This window comes from Strongylocentrotus purpuratus, unplaced genomic scaffold (genome assembly GCF_000002235.5).
Source record: "Strongylocentrotus purpuratus isolate Spur 01 unplaced genomic scaffold, Spur_5.0 spur5_scaffold_1, whole genome shotgun sequence".
Lineage (NCBI taxonomy): Eukaryota > Metazoa > Echinodermata > Echinoidea > Camarodonta > Strongylocentrotidae > Strongylocentrotus > Strongylocentrotus purpuratus.
In genome coordinates, this window is record NW_022145594.1 from 8,590,968 (window position 1) to 8,611,922 (window position 20,955).

Here is a 20,955-nt window from a genome sequence, read left to right on the forward strand (position 1 = left end):
ACACAATGTGTGCACAATCTCCACTCCCTGGGGAGCATTCCAGCCAGGCGTTACATGACGCTCAAAAACTGTTTGACCAACAATGACGGTCGCATCCTACTGGGTACCCATTTAACACCTGGGTGGAGAGTAGCAATTAAGTGCAGAAAGGATATTAGTTAGGAAATTTAATTCTTATTTACTCTCCTTTTCTTCTTTGAATGGAATATAATTTTTTTATGTGATTCAATTCAGGTTATTTTATTTTTGATTAGAAAATGCGTTTTGCCCTCCCCGCCCCCACCCCCATTTTTTCGTTCGGGGGCAACTACTCTGGCGCTGGCCTCGATTATTTAGCTCGCTATGCGAAATGCGCATGCGTAACATTTTGGACAAATGATGGCGTAATCTTCCTGAGCTGTGTTGTTGATATGAATGATGCGCTCGTAACTTTGTTCTTCAGGAGAGGAAAGGCGTATCTATTTACTATTATAAAGCTGGAGCATGTAAAAGTGCTATTTGTAACTATTCTACGTGTATTAGCTTCATAGAGGATAAACTTGGAGACGTTTAGATAGAAGGAGAAAGGCGGAAAATTCGGAAATATGGCTACCAATGCAAGCCAGCGCCAGCAAGAAGGACGTGTTCATACAAATGGCAACAACGGGGATGCAACTGAAATAGACGGGCCAGCGCTGGACCGGGACTCTCTCCGCCTGTCGTTTGCCAAGCTTGGTGATAAGCTACACATGAATGGTGATGAAACAGATCATCATGCCTCATGTAAGTATCGATTATATAGACATGATAGACTAACTGAAGAAAAAATTTAGTGTATACTACTACTGATGTTTCCAGTTTTATTTTTTGACTGAAATTATGGAACGATTGATTTGACTGATGACGACTTTGCGAGTACCCCGACGGTCCGAGTGCGAGTACTGATGGTCCTTCTTCTTCTTCTTCTTCCAGTATAGTACAGTCCGCCGTTGGCGTATTATCGTACCTTGTGTTTGTCAAGTGCCGAGTGTACAGTGCAAGTAAAAAGGTTCTACAAGAATTCTATGTGCAGCTAAAAAACAGTCTGAAGCTCAACGGAGCTTGATGTGTTGCACCTTCTGCTTGAAAAGTTCCAAAGAGGTGCCATCGACGACAGCAGATGGTAAGGAGTTCCACAGTCGGATAGTATCTGGGTAGAATGTGGTTTGGAAAAGCAGAGTTCGGGCAAAGGGGACATGGAATTTCTGTGGATTTCCACGGGTACTGGGACCAACAACGGGTATGAAGTAGGTGACTGGAAGATCAACCAGGCCATGGAGTATGCTGTAAACCATGCCTACTTTCTGCTGAGCCCTTCTTTCCTGCAGACTTACCCATTTAAGTTGATTCAGCATGGCTGAGACGCTGCTTCTGCGCCGATAGTCACCCAGGACGAAGCGTGCACAACGGCGTTGCACCATTTCCACCTTTCTAATGTTCTCCTGGGTGGACGGGTCCCACACTATTGCAGCATACTCTATCACAGGGCGTACTAACGTCTTGCACAGCAACTCCTTGGTCTTCTGTGGGCAGGCCCCCATGTTTCTTTGCAGAAAGCACCGTACAGAGTTGGCTTTTTTGGTGGTGACGTTTACATGGTGATTCCATTTCAGGTTGCTCTGGATGTGGACCCCCAAGTACTTTGCAGTTTCTGTTACATGTAGCTGCTCTCCATGGATGAAGTAAGGAAAGGAGGCTTTGGATGTCTGCCTTTTACTAGAGACATGCATAACCTGGCATTTTTGAGGGTGGAATTGCATTAGCCAGTCTGCTTCCCATTCCTGGAGTGCATCTAAGTCCTTCTGCAGGCATTCTGCATCATCTGCACTTGACACCTTCCTGTACAATATGCAGTCATCTGCAAACAATTTCACTGTAGACTTCGCTGATATGCAGTCAGGAAGATCATTGATGAACAGCAGGAAGAGAAGAGGCCCGAAGTAGCCTGGCCTAGATCTGTCTAGTCTAGACTGTATGTAATTGTAAATCAATAAGCATCGGTCATGTGACAATAACGTATCCCTCTCCTCCAAGGCCAGATGGTGTCAAAATTTAGCAGTTAGCATAGGGCTAGGCCTAGGGTAGACAGCAATAACCATCTGATTTGGGTCATTTCTTTAATAAAACTGACATTTGTTGTCATTCCCCAATACAGATGGCAACCCAGAGATCTCCGTGGGGGTAGCTACTGTATAGCCAACAATGGCAGCTTTTTTTGTCAAAACATTTTCTCCCCAATTTTCTGTATTTAGATCTAATTTTCTGATTTCTAAATCAGATGTAAATTAGGTCGGTCTAGAATCTATATATCTCCTAATTACAGTTTTCAAAATTTTCTAACCTATTATAGAATGTGAAATTTTCGGACTTACTTATATGAATTTATTCAATTTCTGTGAAACTACGTTCATGCACTCGAAAATAGAGCTATATGACCCGGCGGCCGGTATATTTCCGGGTCAACCTACGCCAATGGCCAATCAGAGCACTCGTTTCGTGGGAGTTCGTTGGTCAAGCTGGGCTTACTCGTACGTAGCTACGGTAGCTATTGGACGTTCGAAAAGAAAAAATGAATATTCATCAACTAACACCAAGACGGATAATGTTGACGACGAGACTTTCTCAGATTAATCATTAATTTAGGATCTAAATGAGCAAGCTATCGTAAGTCAAATAAGCTACATGTATATATGTTATTTTTAATTTTTGTTATAATTGCAGTAGTTATGAGGATGTAAAGAGTGAAAATCTCGTTGCATATTTCATTCATCGCGGTCCGGTCGAACCGAACCATTTGTTCCGTACAGTGCCTCACAGAAAGAGGTCCCCAGACTTCAGTCTCTATAATCGGAGGTCTAGTGGAACCAGACGTAGTCTCAGTGGAACAACCGACGATTAGAGAGACTGAAGTTTTCGGTCTAGGCCTAGGGGCGCTGGTCCGAGAATAAGGATCGTCCGCACAAACAAGCATCGTCTTCGTAAAAGCGGACAGACGCGTCTGCAAAAATAGGGATTGTCCACATTTTTGCTGAAGATTCTGATTTCCTATTCGTGCATTGGTGATGCAAAAAACAGGTTCCACAATGAGTTTTTTGATGCATTTTACATTGACTTTGTACAGAGAATTTCACGTTATGAGCGATAAATCCTTTGGAAGGCGGACAACCCATAAAAGTAGACAGTAAACTGGGGGTATTTTGTTATGTGCAATCTGTTTTTTAAATCGGGAACCCAAAACCTGCAGAGCGCAGAAGAAGAACATAATTTGTGGCCAATCCTTATATCAGGACGCATTTTGTCGGCGCCCATACTGTTTAGTCAGCTTGGTCTTTTGGATAAGCGATCGCTTCACAATGCAAACTAAATGGGTTTGATACTTTGATTCCCAGTTAGGCCTACTCCTTTAATCTTTTATTTATCCTATTTTTACAAGCGTAGAGGCTAGAATTTGATGAAGACCATTGAGATCACACATAGGAACATCACTATCCTGGCTGTGTAGTAAAAGCTGTGCTTTTTATTCTCAACATTTCAACACCACTGTACAAAACTTAACTGATTTCACTCAAAATCGCTACTTTAGTGACAATTGATGACACCTAAATAGCAGTAAAATACATTTTGTTCAACTTACTGATGTTAAAAAGAATAATTTAAAAATTCAAATTGTAATTCTACTGTCAAACTTTGCTTACAGCCGCATCGGCATGATTGTGTGCAGTCTATGCAATATTGTGTGGTGTGTATATTTGTGTATAGGTACATGTAGGTCTAATAATACCTGCCTCACAGCAAGTATGCAGTACTAGAGGTCAATATGCATTAGCATTAACTCTCTATGCTTTGCTGGAGTGATTGAGATAGGGTCCCAGAAGACAAATAGACCTCCATTTCATCTTTGTCACATTCTTTGAGATATTTCCCTCACCACCCTAATTGGCATGATGATGAACTGTTGTTGAATAATTGTCCTCTGAATGCAATCCATAAAAATAAAGGCATAATAACATCATCCTTGGACTTGTACTTGGTACAAGCACCAACACCAACTTCTAGCCACCAGAACTCAAAATAACTGTGTACTTAGGCTAGTAGATCATCAACCTTCTCCTTCCCCTTCTAGTGTAAGTGCTGGTTCAAGCAAGGTGCTGCTTACAAAAAAAGAGTCTGACTAGACCTAATCACCTATACATGTATGTTTAAAAAAAAACCTTTTCCAGCAGATGGATTGTATTGTCTATCCGGTGAATAACCAGAAGTTCTAAAATCTGGTCTAGATCTTAAATACTAAATGAAAAAGAAGAAAAAAGGCAGACAAAATGTCAAAGAATGGGTTTACGGTACATAAAATTACATATACTTGTACATGTACATGTACATTAAGGCTGTACACAACAGTGTAATGAGGTACCCGAGTACACTCCCAGGCTCACAAGCGAATATTCGGACGCCATGTTTTTTTATAATTTTTTTGAATTTTTTTTTTTTTTTTTTTTTGCCACTACCATACCACTCGGCAGTTTCCCAGTTCCCTCGCCGAAAAGCATGCAATTTTACTTTGAGTTGCAGTTGAAGGCGCCGATTTAATAAGAATAATAACAGTAAGCAATGCTGTTTTAAAAACCAAAGATGGCAGAATAACCCATTTTCCTCCAAGTCCAAACAGAAATCTGGACATTTGGTCCCAGTTTCTGAAAGGTGAGTTTGACAGTGCTTGAGTTGGGAAACATTTTTACCGACGGTACCATGCCAGCGGTCGCCGCTCTCCCTGGCACGGGTAAGCGTGGGCCTGGACATTTTTTTTTTTCATTTTTTTTTTTTGCAGCCGAATATTCGGGTACGATTCGGCATTCGACTACCCGTCGCAGCCTTAATGTACATAAACAACATGAACATCTACGTTTCCTTTTCATTCAAGAGTTGTAGATTTACGTTTTCAAGGTCTTGTTTTGTAGATCCACATTATTCTAAAATTGCATTATTCTAAATTGCACCTCCAAGTGAAATTACAGTGAAGGCAAACTACTAGGGTTTACATGCAAACAAAGGACAGCAGTCTGGAACTGTATTGTACAATGTAGCTGCCCTCTAAAGAACGTTGTGCTATTTTGTTCAGTCAAGTGTCCTACAGCTGATGTCCCCATAGTCTGTGTGTTGAAATCAGCTGGACTGGAGATACAATACATAGCTAGATCCACTCAGATGTCAACAATGCATGCACAGTACAGTGGACTACTCCTGTACCAGGGACACCGTACTGTATTGAGCACTGTAATCATGGGAGTTCATTGCAAAATGTTCATGTCTATACTATGGGCCTATGCATATTATGATTACTGCTCCACCACAATGGATTTGAATACATATCAGTATGTACATGCAGTGTAGGCCTAAATGTCATCACAAAGTCAAAATAATAAGCCCACTTGTACATTCACAGCCTCAAGCACTGTCGTGCAGTTATGGCTATTTCTATACCAGCACATGAACATACATGAGTATCTCTATGATCCAACATGTAAATAATGAAATGTACAAATGATGCTTACATGCAACATTTAAAAGAAAAACTTTTTTCTAAAGATGTAATGGCCTAGGTACAGGTAGCATTTGAAAATGTTCTGGTTTATACATAAAGGACTGTTGGTAGTCGACAGTCCTTTTTAGGACTCCCCAATCCTCCCCTCTCTCACATGGTGCAACCGTATATCGTATGTATATCTACATCACCATGCAAGCCAATACTTATAAGCAGCATCTAGATGTATCATGTTATACATGTAGTTACTAGAACATCCATGGCCACATTATTGATATCAATGATTTCTAATAGTACAACGGCCTTGTTGAGTCTGTTCTTCAATATTTACTTTTTACTAGGGGTTAGAGTAGGAATTACATGTACATGTAGAGTACCAAATCCACTCGTCATCCAGGTTACTAGTTATAGAGGACAGAGCCTGTGCATGAGATTCACCACAAAATCATTGAATCAATTGGCTGGAGCATGGCAAATTCAATGTTTGGGGATGGTGTGATCACCACACCTTTGTTTTAATGTACCAATTTATTTTTGAATCAGCAACCTTGACAACTAGGCCAATTATTAATTCACTGAAACTCTATAACAGTTAACATTTGTACATGTACATATCGTACAGTATATTGTACATGTGCTGTTGTACAGTGTACTCTGGGGGTGTTTCACAAAGATCCTAAGTTGGACTTAATAATTATGGAAAGCCGTTAGCACCCTTGAACATAATTTGTAAAAGTTATTTCAAAAGCTTAAAATGTTGATTCAAATCATTCATATTTTCTATCATCAAGGAGATTTCATGTTCTTGATGTAGAATTTATGAAAAGTCTAAAATACTTCAATATTTGCTTTTGAATATATTTTATTTTAAAGGTAAAGACCAGTTATGGTCATGCGATTGCATTGTGAAAGAAACGTGGAATCGATCAGAAAAGGTTGATCATCTACATGTAGCATCTAGCATCTGCAAGGTTCTGGAATCATCAAAATGATAAGAAATTTGGCCCATTCTTCGTAAAGTTACAAGCACTATACACAGAAAGAGGTATATGGGACTACCCTATATCTCTCACAGACCATGAGAGAAACAAATTTACCAAATATATGAATTAGTAGGCGGTTTCCCTGCAAATTTTTTATCATCATGATCATGTATTAGTCAAAACATATTCTTTCACTTGATTGGTAATGAGAGCTTCCATTTCATTTTTTGAAATTGGGGCGTTTCCAATACTGGTCTTTACCTTTAAGGCTGCAAATGGCTCTCCATAATTTTTAAGTCCAACTCAGAGTTAAGTTTGACTTAAGATCTTTGTGAAACACCCCCAGGTCATGTAAAGGACAAGTGCATTGTCATTGAGGAGACAATGGGATGTTCTATCTTCACCCACCTCTTTGTAGTTGGGTCATGTTATGTAATCAATGAAGAACTATCAGCTGTAAGGACGATCAGCTGTCCCATTATTTAGAGATAATCATCCATAATGATCCACAATCCTCATTCAACCATTGTCATTGAATGACTTCCTCAAACCAGCTGTTAAGAGTTGTAGAACCTGCTGGGCAGCTTGGCTTCTGTCAGGTTTGTTCTATTTATAGAACTACACATACAGTACATGTATAGTGTTGATAGCTTGATTTCAGGGTTATGTGGAATTCTTGTTCACAAGAACCCAATAGACCTACCGGTACATAATAATTTTAATACATAATTTTTATATGAAACTTGACCTTGATCTTGATCTTGACGATTTAAAAGCTTGCCAGAAGCTAGTCAGACATAGCAACAACTATTGTATACAAAGTGAATTGTACATGTACTCATAGGTACATGTAAATGAAATGGCTTGTAACTGTGTGTTAATATAGAGTTTGAGTTTATTGATAGGGAGAAACATGCATAAATTGAAATTCAGTACTTAAACAGGTCTATTGATCTACATTTGCCACACTCAACCCAGGTAACGTAAATGGGTACCTGGCAGGAATTAATTCCTTGAAATGCTAGAGCGCCATAATGGCAGCCGTGCTAAAGCCAGGGTAATAATCGGAAGCGCCAGGAGTGTCAAGTCTGATAGACATGAGCGCTATACAAGAACCCACTATTACTGTATTTTTATAGGTTTTCCCACCCAACTTCGTAAACTTAGCATCCGAATTAACGTTACTTTCATTCAAGTTAGTGCGAAATTGAATCACTATGTAGATCAACATTCAAAAAGCTAATTGCGTCATTCATTTTGATTTAGTAGCATGCCATTTCATACTCTCGTCACGGAGACGTGCAAAACGAGCATTCAATTTAGAAAAGCGTGGAAAGAGCATTTAAATTCGCGGCGGACAGACGTCGGTATGTCTTCGTTCATTCAATTTCGTGATTAGGCATGCATTTGTGACATTTGTGCATTGCTTTTCATTTGATGTTAATTTGTCATTTAATACACTTCTGTTTAAATAATTTTATGCAAAGTTTACTTGGAGGAATGACATGCGTATTCATTCTGTCATTACACAGGTAACTGTCCCCAGAGAAGGTGCACAATTTGTGACTTCTCTTCTAAGCACAAGATCTTGGACAGAGGTAGTTCAGGTTTAATAGACATGAACATGATGGAAACAAAATACAATGATGAATAAAGAAAAAGATGTTAAATGAAAAGAAAGAAAGATCACCTACATGTACTCAATCAAGATTGATCAAAACAAACCATTTAAAATGTAACCCCTAAGGCATTTATAATGAAAAATATGAAGATAAGAATAAAGTGATGTTTCAACAAAAATAAAGAATATTGAAAGAAAGAGATAACATAAAATGCAATATAAATATATCAGATAAATAAGAATATTGTATAATTTGAAATCATGCAAGAAAAGATCATAGATAAAAAAAAATTAAAAAATGAACATGAAATACTGAATATCCAAATTCATTGAGCCTCATACTATGATTAGGAGGTCTAGTTTTAATTTGAATGACCCGATTGCGAAAGAGGTTGCCCATAGACGAAAATGAAACCGCAATTCGCCAAAGAATTCACCTCCCACTCAACATTGGCAAAATTGAATGACCCAAGCTTAAATTTGAATGTGCATGTTTAGACAATTCGGTGACTAGAAACAAAATTGAATGCAACAAGTTTAAAAATGAAACGGGGGAGCAACGAGTGGAGAAATTTTGCTCGAACATGAATGCACGTTAATGAAATTGATTGCTGCTTTTAAGAAATTGGCCGGGAAAACCTATATTATTATTATTATTATTGTTATTGATGTAATATGTAGGAAAAGTTTTGGTAGATTTCCTGGTGGGTGAAAATTTTGGGGGGACTTGTGTCTCCTAGGCACCTGTCAGTTTGGAGCAGGAATAATTTTCTTGATTTAGCCCTTAGGTCAAGTTGCTGGGCAATATTTATAAATAGGGCTAAAAGGTCAGGAAGTTTAGGAACTGCTGGATTAGGTCATGGCTAAGCTCATTTGTAACACCCATGTTTAGAACAGTCCATACGATCACCCCAATGTACTTCCGTCTATTCTCTACACCTCACAGGAACTGAATGTTGCACAATTAACCCAGATGTCTTTGGGCGACAGGAAATTGTTGGGGATATATAGTTTCCACTTTTAAACCTACCCAGAGATATTTGTTTATCTGTCTTGTTCAAACATCCTACATTTAACAATGTGCACGTATACCCTATTCAACATATAAAGTGACATTGAGAGTTTATGAATTGTATGTTAAGCCTTTTTCCTGATGTGCTTATCATGAAAAATAGGCCAGGCTCCTGAAAAAGAACAAAAAACAGATTCACAGTTCTTCCTATAGTTGATGGTCCATTATACATGTACCCTGGTACACATTTATGAACTCTTCTTTGTTTACATTTAACTTTTTTTAGGCCTATCAATACAAATTTTTGATAATTTCTTTCTCATGATTTTTTTTATAACATTGTGCTGATTTTATGTTATTCTACAAAATTCAGTTCATAGTACACAGTGCATTAACCTGTTTGATAATTTGCGTTTGGATTGCACAACTGACTTTTCCTTCTGATAATTTTGTACAAAACAGACAGATATCCCAAGGACCATTTACATTGCAAAATATTTTTTTTTTAAACTGCCAGGTTTCCTTTTTTCATTTACGCTACCATAAAAATCTATGAAAAAACTGTCTGCGTTTGCTAATTCTGTTGTTTTTTGGTTGTTGTTGTTTTTTTGCCAGGCGTTTATGCTCTGCATGTGATAACACAGAAACAAAGATAAGTCGAGTGAGGAGCAAAAATCAGAATTATTTATTATTATTTTGAGAGCTACTGTACATGTAGCTTTTACACTGAACAAACTTGCAGAGTTTGGCTGACCAGTGTTTAGAAAATAAATAAATTAAGGAGTGGGTTTTTCTATTCAGGTTTTATGGGTGTTTATGAGTAGTTGCCGAACAACTTCTGACAAATCTTCAGAATGTGAGAAAAATCTATGTTATTTGCTTGCAATGTAAATACTCCTTCAGACACATATTGCTGTGTGGAGTCACTGAGGACACAAACTCTTGAATGTCATGATAGACAAATCTCAAAAACAAAAAATATATAACATGGGCTTGGTTTGGGATGAGTGGAGGGCGGGTTGTCCTTGGATTACAATCTATAGACCTGTCTACATCAGCTCAAGTTTGCCAAATAACCTGCTATTTAAACTATCCCGATCGCAAATTAACCAGTTAATTTGCGTCCTCACCAGCCTGCAGTTGCAGTTAGCGGGATATTTGGTTGAGAAAATATCCCAAAAAATCTTGGCCTTGTTTCCAAAATACCCTGCTATTTGAGAAATACACTGTAAGCTAATTTATGCCCATCCGAGCTAGTTTGTGATGAGCGTATTGGTCTGGTTAAGACGCAATTTCGAGCTTAGGGATAATATCATATTTGGTAAACTCAAGCTGATGAGGACACACCTTATTTTACATTCTGTACCAATTATCTGCTATCAATAATATTGCATTAACCCTGGAAGCTTCCTGCAATTGTGCTCAAACTCACATTGTTTGATAAAATTTCACTGAAAGTGCAATTCCGTCTAAAATTGTCAAGTGCTATAAGAAGGGTTGAGGAGCTTCAGTTGATGCTAAGTTTCTTTGGAGGTGAACATTGATGAGGAGCTACATGTACATGTGTGCAGTGATGGTAGTATGAGCATTCCTATGCAACCAGTGATACTTCCTTCAATTTAGTCTTTCTTTGATGAGAGTGGCCATCATTTCTGGAATCATTAAGTTTCAAATGATCTTGGTTGATTTCTTTCATACTTCATCCATCACAGCTACTAATTGTCATGCAAAGCTTTGCTGAAGTCATTTTGTAGAAGGATTGGTTTTTGTGAGATTCTTTGAACTTTAATATTGTACAGTTTAATACACATGTTATGTACATGTAGACAAACCATTGTATGGGAGCTGGACAAAACTGTTGCCATTTGAGGGTTCTACCTCTCTAAACGATATTTTCTTCAAGAATATTTATAATTCCCCACTTATTGTCTGATCAATCATGAGCCAGGCAAAGAAGATGGACAAACCTTCAGGGGACACGGCCCTAGAGAAGATAAGGAGAACCCTCTCCAAGTTCTCTCCCTTCAAGCGGAGAAGAACCCAAAGCCTTGCTAAAGATACAGTTTCAAAGACCACGGTTGAAGACAGGGTAGGCAGTGGTGAAAGCCTCCCTGCCATAGTGGCGCTGGACTGCACTCTATTAAAGAACTGGTGTGATATAGCCATCATGGATACAGATTTTTCGAAGAGTGGTGAGAAATCCATGTCTCTGCCATCAATCATTGACAGCAAAGGTAAAGCTGAGAATCGTCTCATAAGACCAGCAGGTAGGAAATGGAAATACCTTCTACAATTAAAAAAAAAAACTACTCTTTACTTTCTCAATGATTAGATGCTGCTTATAAGTATCGGCTTGCATGGTCCTGTAGATATACGGTAGGCTTGCGGTTGCACCATGTGAGAGAGGGGGAGGATTGGGAAGACCCAGAAAGGACTCGGTAATCTTTCTCTCTTGAGTGTGTGTAGTCCTGGAAAGGACTGTTTGGTAGTCTTGAAAAAGACTGTTGTTATCTTTATTAGCTTATAGTTATAAGGAGAACTATAGCGCCAGTTGGAGAGGATGGGTAGTAGGAGGGTCCTCAGGGAAAACAGTATGAATACTGATGAGACTACTCTGGGTAAACAAGACATATTATTATTATTATTATTATCTGTCATGTTAAACTAAAAGTTAATTGAGTGGTTTAAAAACACTTGACTTCAAATTCGAAGATCGTGGTTCGATCCCTGACATGGCACTAATGTCCTTTGGTAAGGCATTCATCTACATTTGCCACTCAATACCCAAGAGAGAAATGGGGACACGGTAGGATGACGAAAGCATAAATTGTGTTAATAATTGCCTATGCCCTCACGGGGACCATGTGGTAGGAATACTTCTCAGGGATTGGAGATGGTGCACATTGTGCTTGAATGAATCTGATGACTGGGGTAATGGTATCTGTAAAGCGCTTAGAGACAGTATTCCTTATTAAGCGCTGTTTGAATCCAGATTATTATCATTATATTATTAGGGTGTCTGATCGCGCACCCGATGTTGTGTGCTAAAATTCTTCCCATAGAGATTACACGCATCCCTATGCAGTCTACGTGCATTGCGCGACCATGCAAAAAAAGTCAAGTTTTTTTTTTCAATTCGAGATTGAAACCTTTATCTGTTGTGATCCTGAAGGTGATACTCAATAAATGAGGTGTCATATGAAAGAGCAGGTGATTTCCAATATTTCCAAAGGGGAGACAACGTGCATGTTGTCTCCGCGATATTACCATTGACTACAACGTGTATTCACTTCCGGATTCTATGGCGCGAACGGCCACCCATACTAGTCAATGGCACATATCGCAGAGACAGCGTGGCTCAAGCTGCAAGTCGCGCATTGGCTTAGCAACATGCGTACTATATGCATACGCTTGCATATCGCGCGATACAGCTGTTTGTCTGAATTTAGCAAAACAACATCACTCTGCTTGGACGTCTTTTTCGTCGATTTTGACCAAAATTATATGAATATACCAGCGTTTTTGAGGGGCTGTATCTTTTGATAGAAACATCGGTGAGACTTGAAATTTGAAATGTATTATTCTGATAACATTTTTTATTCAAATATCAAACAAACATGGTGAAAAACGATCCCAAATTGAAAATTGAAAAATCGTTCAGACACCCTTATATTATACTTTTAAGGGGTTATGTATATTTCAAAGCATACATGTAACTTACTAAATGGTAATTGATACATGTACATGTAGATGTTGATGACACATTCTGATAGAAGTGAATCTTCTTGATTTCACAACATGTTGCACAATAGTTCACTAAGTTTGTCTTCGCACCTTGCGCAATGTTTACTATTATGCTTTACGGATCATATCACAATGGCTTGCATACTGTACATATTTTGTATATACCTGTATTTATACAGGTCAAAGACTTTGATGGTTCATCATGCCCTAGCTGGCATTGCATAGTCTGAAGACACAGACTTCAATTTGGCACTTGACCACACTTTTTAAACCCTTGAGCAGAGCCTAGCTTTGTCAGTCTCTGGCTAAGGGATACAAAGCCTACATGTACATGTAGGTATGGTGTACATACACTGTACATGGTTTTATGAATATGAGCCCAGGGCCCCGTGGTATAAAGAGTTGATATTAAATTTGATGGCTAATATATATCAATAAGAATTAGGGGACTGCAAACTTTTGATTGATTAGAGGACTTGCGATTGATTTGGACCAGTCGCAACTATTGATAAGGTGGGGCGTGATGTACTGTGCATGTATGATAAAATGAAATTCTATCACTCCCCCAGCTTTGCACAATATCTATCAGGTCCAAATAGATATAATAATTTACCAAATATATCAATTAGTAGGCGGTTAGTATCACGTATTAGTCAAAACATATTCTTTCACATGATTGGTAATAAGAGCTTCCATTTCATTTTTTGAGAGGGGGGGGGGGGCATTTTCAAAAACTGATCTTTACCTTTAATAGCAAATATGTGTACAGGTAAATAAGAAATAGAGGACTGCAAACTTGTGATTGATTAGAGGACTTGCGATTGATTTTTATTGATCGCAACTATTTATAAGGTGGGGCGTGATGTACTGTGCATGTACGCTAAAATGAAAATCTATCACTCCCCCAGCTTTGTCTCATAATCTAATTACCAATGGGACAGTTTGGATGCCTAGATACACGTGCAAAATACATTAATGAACTTTATCGTGCGTGTGTGCAGTGATGAGAAATGTTATGCTGAATTAATATGCTTGATGAATTAAAAGGAGGAATCATATGTCGCATTTGTATGGCAAACCCACTGTACACTCTTCAATGCTTCAGATTATAAGCATTATACTGTAGGAGTGGAAGCAATACACTTGTTTGAAGTACCCCAAACAATGGATCTTCAAGTCCAAAGTGTACGTTTGTATTAACGATCTCCTATTGTATAAGGTGTTGATTCAAAGGGCTTTATCAAAACACATTTCCTCATTATGTGCTATTTGTATTTCCCTCTGTTCTTTTCTTTCATTTTATCTTTGAGTATTTACATTTATCTTAGTAGGAGCTTGACCCCATGTGTGCAGTAGTTATCTGTTCTGATAAAATAGAGCAGTGAGTTCCCAGTTGGAATTTACTACAAACCATTAACGATATACAATTCAGTTGAAGTAATTTGAACTTTGTGGTAAACTTTATCAGCACCCCTAATTCTAGACTGTAATCATCATTCAATTGAATTGTGACAGCTTGTATGCATTTATGAAATTTATTTCACTTTCAAACTTGAATGACTTAATACACAACACAGGCCTGCATTTGCGAATGAAAACAAAAAATTCTGCTACACACTAAGAATGGATTATATCACATTGGTCCTAGATGCTAACATAGTTATTTCCTTATTACATAATATGCTATTCAGAGGCCTAGTCATAGTCCTAACCCCAATACTATTCCTACATGTAACTCCAACCATAACCACAATCCTGACATGGGCCGCTATTCAATTCCATTCTTAAGTCAGAAATATGAGTATTTTACTAAGTTTTCAGCTTTGATGAAATACTTAATCAACTTAGATGGCATCGATTTTGTTGTTTTGTGCTTGCCCAACAAATCAGTATTTGCCATATTGTGCCCAAATCAAACCGAATTGGCCAAACTCTCCTATTAAACCAATGGCACTGACCGATAATGTGCTGGACCAATCAGATTTTAAATGCGAATCAGCTTTTCACCAGCCTTTGTTTATTTAATTTTTGCAATGAATAAACAAGTTCTAATAAGATGTTTTCTGTCTCATTTTCTCTGATTGTTGATGCAGTGTCTGGCAGCAGTTCCCCTCATCATGTCACCCCCTTCTCACCCTCACGCACCCCTCGGTTCCCCAAACACAAGCCCTCTCCAATGGACAGCACCTATGCAGATCTCGCTCAGCAGGTAAGCCATTATAGTTTACAGGCATGATATTTGTCCAAGCATCAGTGAATCGAGGGATTTTGTGACATCTACAACTGTTTTTGCTGCTTCTTCTTCTTCTTCTTCTTCTTCTTCTTCTTTTTCTTCTTCTTCTTCTTCTCCTTCTTCTTCTTCTTCTTCTTCTTTTTCTTCTTCTTCTTCTCCTTCTTCTTCTTCTTCTTCCTCCTCTTCCTCTTCATTTTCCTTTTCATCTTCTTCTTCCTCTTCCTCTTCCTCTTCCTCTTCCTCTTCCTCTTCCTCTTCCTCTTCCTCTTCCTCTTCCTCTTCCTCTTCCTCTTCCTCCTCCTCCTCCTCCTCCTCTTCCTCTTCCTCTTCCTCTTCCTCTTCCCCTTCTTCTTCTTCTTCTTCTTCTTCTTCTTCTTCTTCTTCTTCTTCCTCTTCCTCTTCCTCTTCTATTCTTCTTCTTGATTTTTGTCTTTAAAGCTTATCAACACTAGTGTGGCTAGGAGGGATTAGACCACATAGCAAGGTCACTGATAGGTGGCTATCTCATCAACTCGGCTCTCAAATAACATAAGAAATAGAGGATCATGGGGGACCAACAGGCACCGATTGGGGAAGTTTTCTATATAGAGGGAGCAAGTAGCTACAAGTACATGTACATGTAGGACCGTGGGGCTTTAAAATAAATGTAGCAGTCTTGGGTCAGCAAATCGAACCTTGATGAAACATTGAGTGGCACAAAACTTTTAGTTCCTAAGGGGTCATATCAAACTTTAAAATTGCTTTGTTTTTCTCCTTTGTTGATTTATACAGGTGCTGAAGGACTCCCGTACAGACGAGTCTCGCTGTGCTAACTATGAATTCCCTGATGAGATACCCATTGAGAACATTGAGGAGAAGAACACCAGGGTTCAAAAGGTCGTCAGTTATGCTAGGTCGGTATTCCACCAAAATAGGGGTACTCGGTGGTGTAATATGTTGAAATATTAGAGAAAAATAACAACATAATAATAAGGACATGATCAACATCTCATTTAAATTCATTACAGATAGATACATGTACATGTAGTTTAACAAGAATACAGTTTTGAATAGTAAAAAACTATTCTTAACTTTTATCTATCCTTCTTCAATACTTCAATAAATACAAATAAATGAAAAATAAAAAATAAACAGAAAGACAAACTGTCCATCCAAGAAAATCTGGCAAATCAAGTCGAATAGTATTCAAATAAGACAGTTTCACAATAAACATAACATGTATTGATGTTCATCAACAGATAATTCATGATACTATTTCTCAAATTACACTATGATAGTGCCATACTTATATAGGAAGGTATTAACTGCATAGGTTGCACGCGAAGACCCTTGTATGAATAGCTACATGTATATTGAAGAAGAAGAAGAAAAACAAGAAGTTGAATAAATTTATTACACTAATGGATGTTACTGGATGATGTATTTCCTTGTAAGTGGCATAAATAAAAGCAGCACCTCTCTGCAAACTCTCTCTCTCCCTCTTTGAGACTGTCTCTCTGTTTCTCTCTCTTTTTGTCTGTCTTTCTCCCTCTCTCTCTTTCTCTCTTTGTGTCTGTCTTTCTCTCTCTATCTCCCTCTCTCTCTCAGCTTGCTCTCTGTCTCTGTATCTCTTTATCATAGCTCTCCCCCTCTCTTTCTCTGCCTGTCTCCCCCTCTTTCTCCCTTTCTCCTTTTCTGTATTTGTTATGCTTTCTTTTCTCTGTGTGAATATCTGTCCGTCTTACTCTTACTCTTGGCTTCTTTTGTTTGAATATAGGTGTAATGCCATTCTTCCTCATTCCCTGCTCATTAGTGCATTGGTCAGCCCGCAGTGAGTCCCCAAAATAGACTTGGCTAACAAATGTACATCCGTTAAGTATGTGGATACATCTATGCATTGACATCATTCAAGCACATTTTGAGTCTGTCATTTTGATCTAGTTGGAATAAAGCAGGTACTATCTACTTGTGTAAAATTGCAAAAAGAAGGTCTTGTATAAGGAGATCGTATTTCTATCATCTTACATGCAGCGTACATGTATATGTACATACATGGACTTATACATGGATTACTAGACCTGTTTGCTCATCTCTGATATTGGATTTTAATTGGATTGGAGTTACTGATATGTGTGATCTTATTATAACACAACTGAGCAGTATATTTGATATAATGTGTAACTCTGTAGGAAGCATGAAGCAACCTGTGTGCATAATCATAATGTATCATACAAGTCCATAGCCCAGAATATGATATACTTTGTGATGGCTTCGCAAAGTGCTGCACGTTTCTGCTGTGATTGGTGTGTATACACATTGGAGGCTCGGCGATCTTATTTTTGAATGTTATTAACTCTGATAAATTCCAGCCAGATTTTTTCCTGCATATGTTGAAAATCTTTGTGATATGGAAAAGATAGACATTTCCTTAATGTTGGAATGCTTGGAAGGTCAATTGTATTTTATCATGTTTGTGATCGGATAATAAGTTATAAACCAAGTGAGTATGAATTGCTATTTACATCTCAATGTTATGAAAATTAAAACTTAGTCACTTTTACAGTTAAATAGTATATGTATGAACATTTGAAGTTGACTCTCTTTTAAATCTGAAGGTTGAAAATTTGAATAGCATTTTCGATATGCGCTACAATGTATATAAGTATGGCATATTATCATTATAGTTTTTTAATTGACATTGAACATTACAATGATATGATACACATGTAAACACTCTTAACATGTTCATGACATGTCTTCATAATTCATGAAGAGGATGCAATCACATGAAAAACCTCTCAGAAATTACTGTGAAATGAAACAAATAAATGCTGCTATATACACTAAAATAATATTCACATCAGACAACATACATGATCAAGAAACACATGTCATGTACATACATGTACACTGTACATGATAGAACATTGATAGATGTTGTTTGTTGCTTCTGAACTACGTTGTATATGGAACCTCATTTAAAAAACACCATTTACTAGCAAGACATTGAAGTACCTATGGAGGTTTGTACGGTATGTGTGTTTATTAATGTTTATGTTTATTTTGTCACCACAGAGTTACTTTCATGAATTTAATTGCTACTAATTCAGTCTGAGACCTTGTGTGGGTGTATGACACTTGCTCCTGTGAAAATTGCTCCGCATCAATTTCCTTACCAAACTCTTTCACCTTGGACCCAATACCATACCTAACTCTGACTCTAACTCTAACTCTAAATCAAACCTATAACCCAAAGGCAACCTAACCCTAATCCCATACTTTTGACGAGTTTAAGCTTGGAGCAATTGTTGCAGGAGCAAATGTTAGGACACTCCTCATAGACACTAGAAATGGTTTGGATTGGTCTGATAATGTGAAAAACCCTAGTTCCTTTCACACTTAACCTCTCAATTGTTGATAGTGTGAATGATTCCACATGCTTTCACACAGTACTCTATCAAAATATTTTGAAAAGTTCTTTCTTATTGAAGCACATGAAGAACTGCTGGTGTATTTAAAGGACATTAGCAAGAAAAAAAAAACCCTCCCCCTCAAAAAAAATGGATGTAATAAAGCCCATCCTCTTTAGACAAAGTGAAATATACCGTACGTACATGTTGGATTAAAATCACCTTCTTAAAGACATACAATGTACATGTCTCAGATCAAACCAAACCCATTAGAAATTGTGGTCCAGATGTGAAATAAGTTAATTGTTCACATCAATTTACATTTCATGAATTACTGTCATTTGAATTGCTGTTTGAATTCCTAATCCTTTTGAAGTTGGCGTTTGAAATTGATAACTAATGTGTGTTCTCCTTGTTTTCTCTTTTACCCCTCCATTATTACATTCCTTCCTTGTTCCTTCTTTATCACCCATTCTCTCATTCCTTCATCTTCTGCTTTCATTTATTTCATGCTAAAATTAAATCAACTTGAAATTAATTAACATTCCTGCCATATTGTTTGGTCATTTGATTATCATCTTATGAAATTCATGCTCTTAACTTTGTATGTCCATAAAATTACAAATTGGCATAATAATGAATCATTTAATCTGATTATTTTTGTGTGTCACTCATTTTACCATGAACATGAACTGATATTTTTCAATATTCAAATTAATGAGATGATTTTTTTAATTTTTTTATTATTGTAATCAATACTTTCTTTCAATTATCTATAACATCATAACTGTATAATCAATTCATGCGATTCCCATCAAAAATTATAATCCCAACAAATGCCATATTGCTTGACATGACCAACTTGCTTTGTACTAAAATAAAACCTTGGTCTCTCTAATTATTCCTAAAATAATTCAAATTAAATATCTATTTCCATGTATCTACCATGTATCTTAATTTCCTTTGATTAAAACAAAATTTGTCAAATGCACCTATGATGGATTTGAAACAAACATCTGACCATGATTTCAATTAACAAAAAATTATTTTTAATTTCATTTTGCTTTGAGTTTTACTTATTATACTGCTTTATATTGTTCATTTTTTCCATGGCTCTTTCTTCTGCAACCATTTGATTCTATTCCTTCCAAATAACCCTATTATTCCTGACCAAACCTGATAATCTCCAACATTGTGTGTCTGTCTGCAAACACTGCTGGACATCTCTTTGTGGGGTAATTTCTTCAACAATCTTCAATTTGCACAACATCATGAAACTTTAATCCTTTTGCTTTAACCATTGGCATGTCCCATATTCTATCAATTGCATCTGTAACATGCTTTTTCTCTACCTTTGCCACCTCATATCTTATCTTGACGTAATTGCTACCAATGTATTATCTTTATCTCACTCTGTCACCTTTATATAAAGGGTGTTTCCTCTTCCTGTATCTCTATGTATATCACTTTCTATTTAGTTCATTTCCTTGCCTTTCTGCTTCTTATTTCTGACCTATTTGCTTGGCCTCTTTCCTCGATTAACCCCTTACCCCTTCCCCATTACCATCATCACTATCATTATACCCCCCCCCCCAAAAAAAAATATGACCCCCTACCATACCCATCTATGACTTACATTCATGGCCTTTTATTAACCCCTCCCCCTTCCACTCCAAATTCCCTTCTACACCCTCCACCTCTCCTATCCCCTCCCCCTCTCCTATCCCCTTCCCCAACATCACACCAATGTTAACTGCCCATGGTTTGCTGTGTAATTACTTGGGATCCCCTTGGACACGCTCCTGTCTTCCACCCTACTTTGGGCCACGTTGATTCCATAGCGCTCTTAAGCAGCGTTCGGCAAACACGAGCCCAGAGAGGGCGACAGGCACCAGCACCTCTTCCAAAACTGTGTTGCCGTGAGTTGCTTTTGACATGGTTGCAGAGACTTTCAAGAAATCATCCAATGTGGAATTTCAATAGCCCTTTTTTGCCACCATTGAAATGTGGAAACACTGCCATGACAGATAACCTAATCCAAAATGTTTTTTATGTACAATGCAAAGAGGTGTTGAAGCTGCCACGTTACTGATTTCTTGACAATCTGTGTGATCATAATTTTTACTAATCCTTTTAGAGTTCTATTATTGAAACAAGCAAATGCACTCTATTATAAAAAAAACAAATAAGTCATATACCATAGCAAAGTAAACTGATGACTTATTAATTATGTGCAAATGTTTCATTAGCATTCATTGTTAATAATAATACTTTGTTCTTTTATAGCGCATTTGATGTCTGTTGACATTTCAATGCGCTTAACATTTTGCCTTGAAACTTATCACTATTTCTTGCTTCATTATTGGCATCAGCAGTACATGTCAATTTTACACTTGTGATTGTTTGCTCAAAATAA

At 37.6% G+C, this 20,955-nt stretch overlaps 1 protein-coding gene across 4 annotated transcripts in view; it reads left to right on the top strand.

The window, feature by feature from the left end:
* The first annotated feature begins 359 nt into the window (after positions 1-359).
* LOC587814 (AMP deaminase 2) overlaps positions 360-20,955 on the top strand; it is a 40,189-nt gene continuing 19,593 nt past the window's right edge. For 2 of the 4 annotated variants that reach the window (XM_030977610.1, XM_030977612.1), the window contains exons 1-4: positions 360-762; positions 15,011-15,126; positions 15,922-16,043; positions 20,381-20,458. In XM_030977610.1, the coding sequence (XP_030833470.1) occupies positions 585-762; positions 15,011-15,126; positions 15,922-16,043; positions 20,381-20,458 (494 nt within the window). In that variant the 5' untranslated portion in view covers positions 360-584. Of the gene's footprint in view, positions 763-15,010; positions 15,127-15,921; positions 16,044-19,595; positions 19,775-20,380; positions 20,459-20,955 lie in introns of those variants that run through there. The other 2 variants (XM_030977611.1, XM_030977613.1) reach the window with 2 other exon arrangements.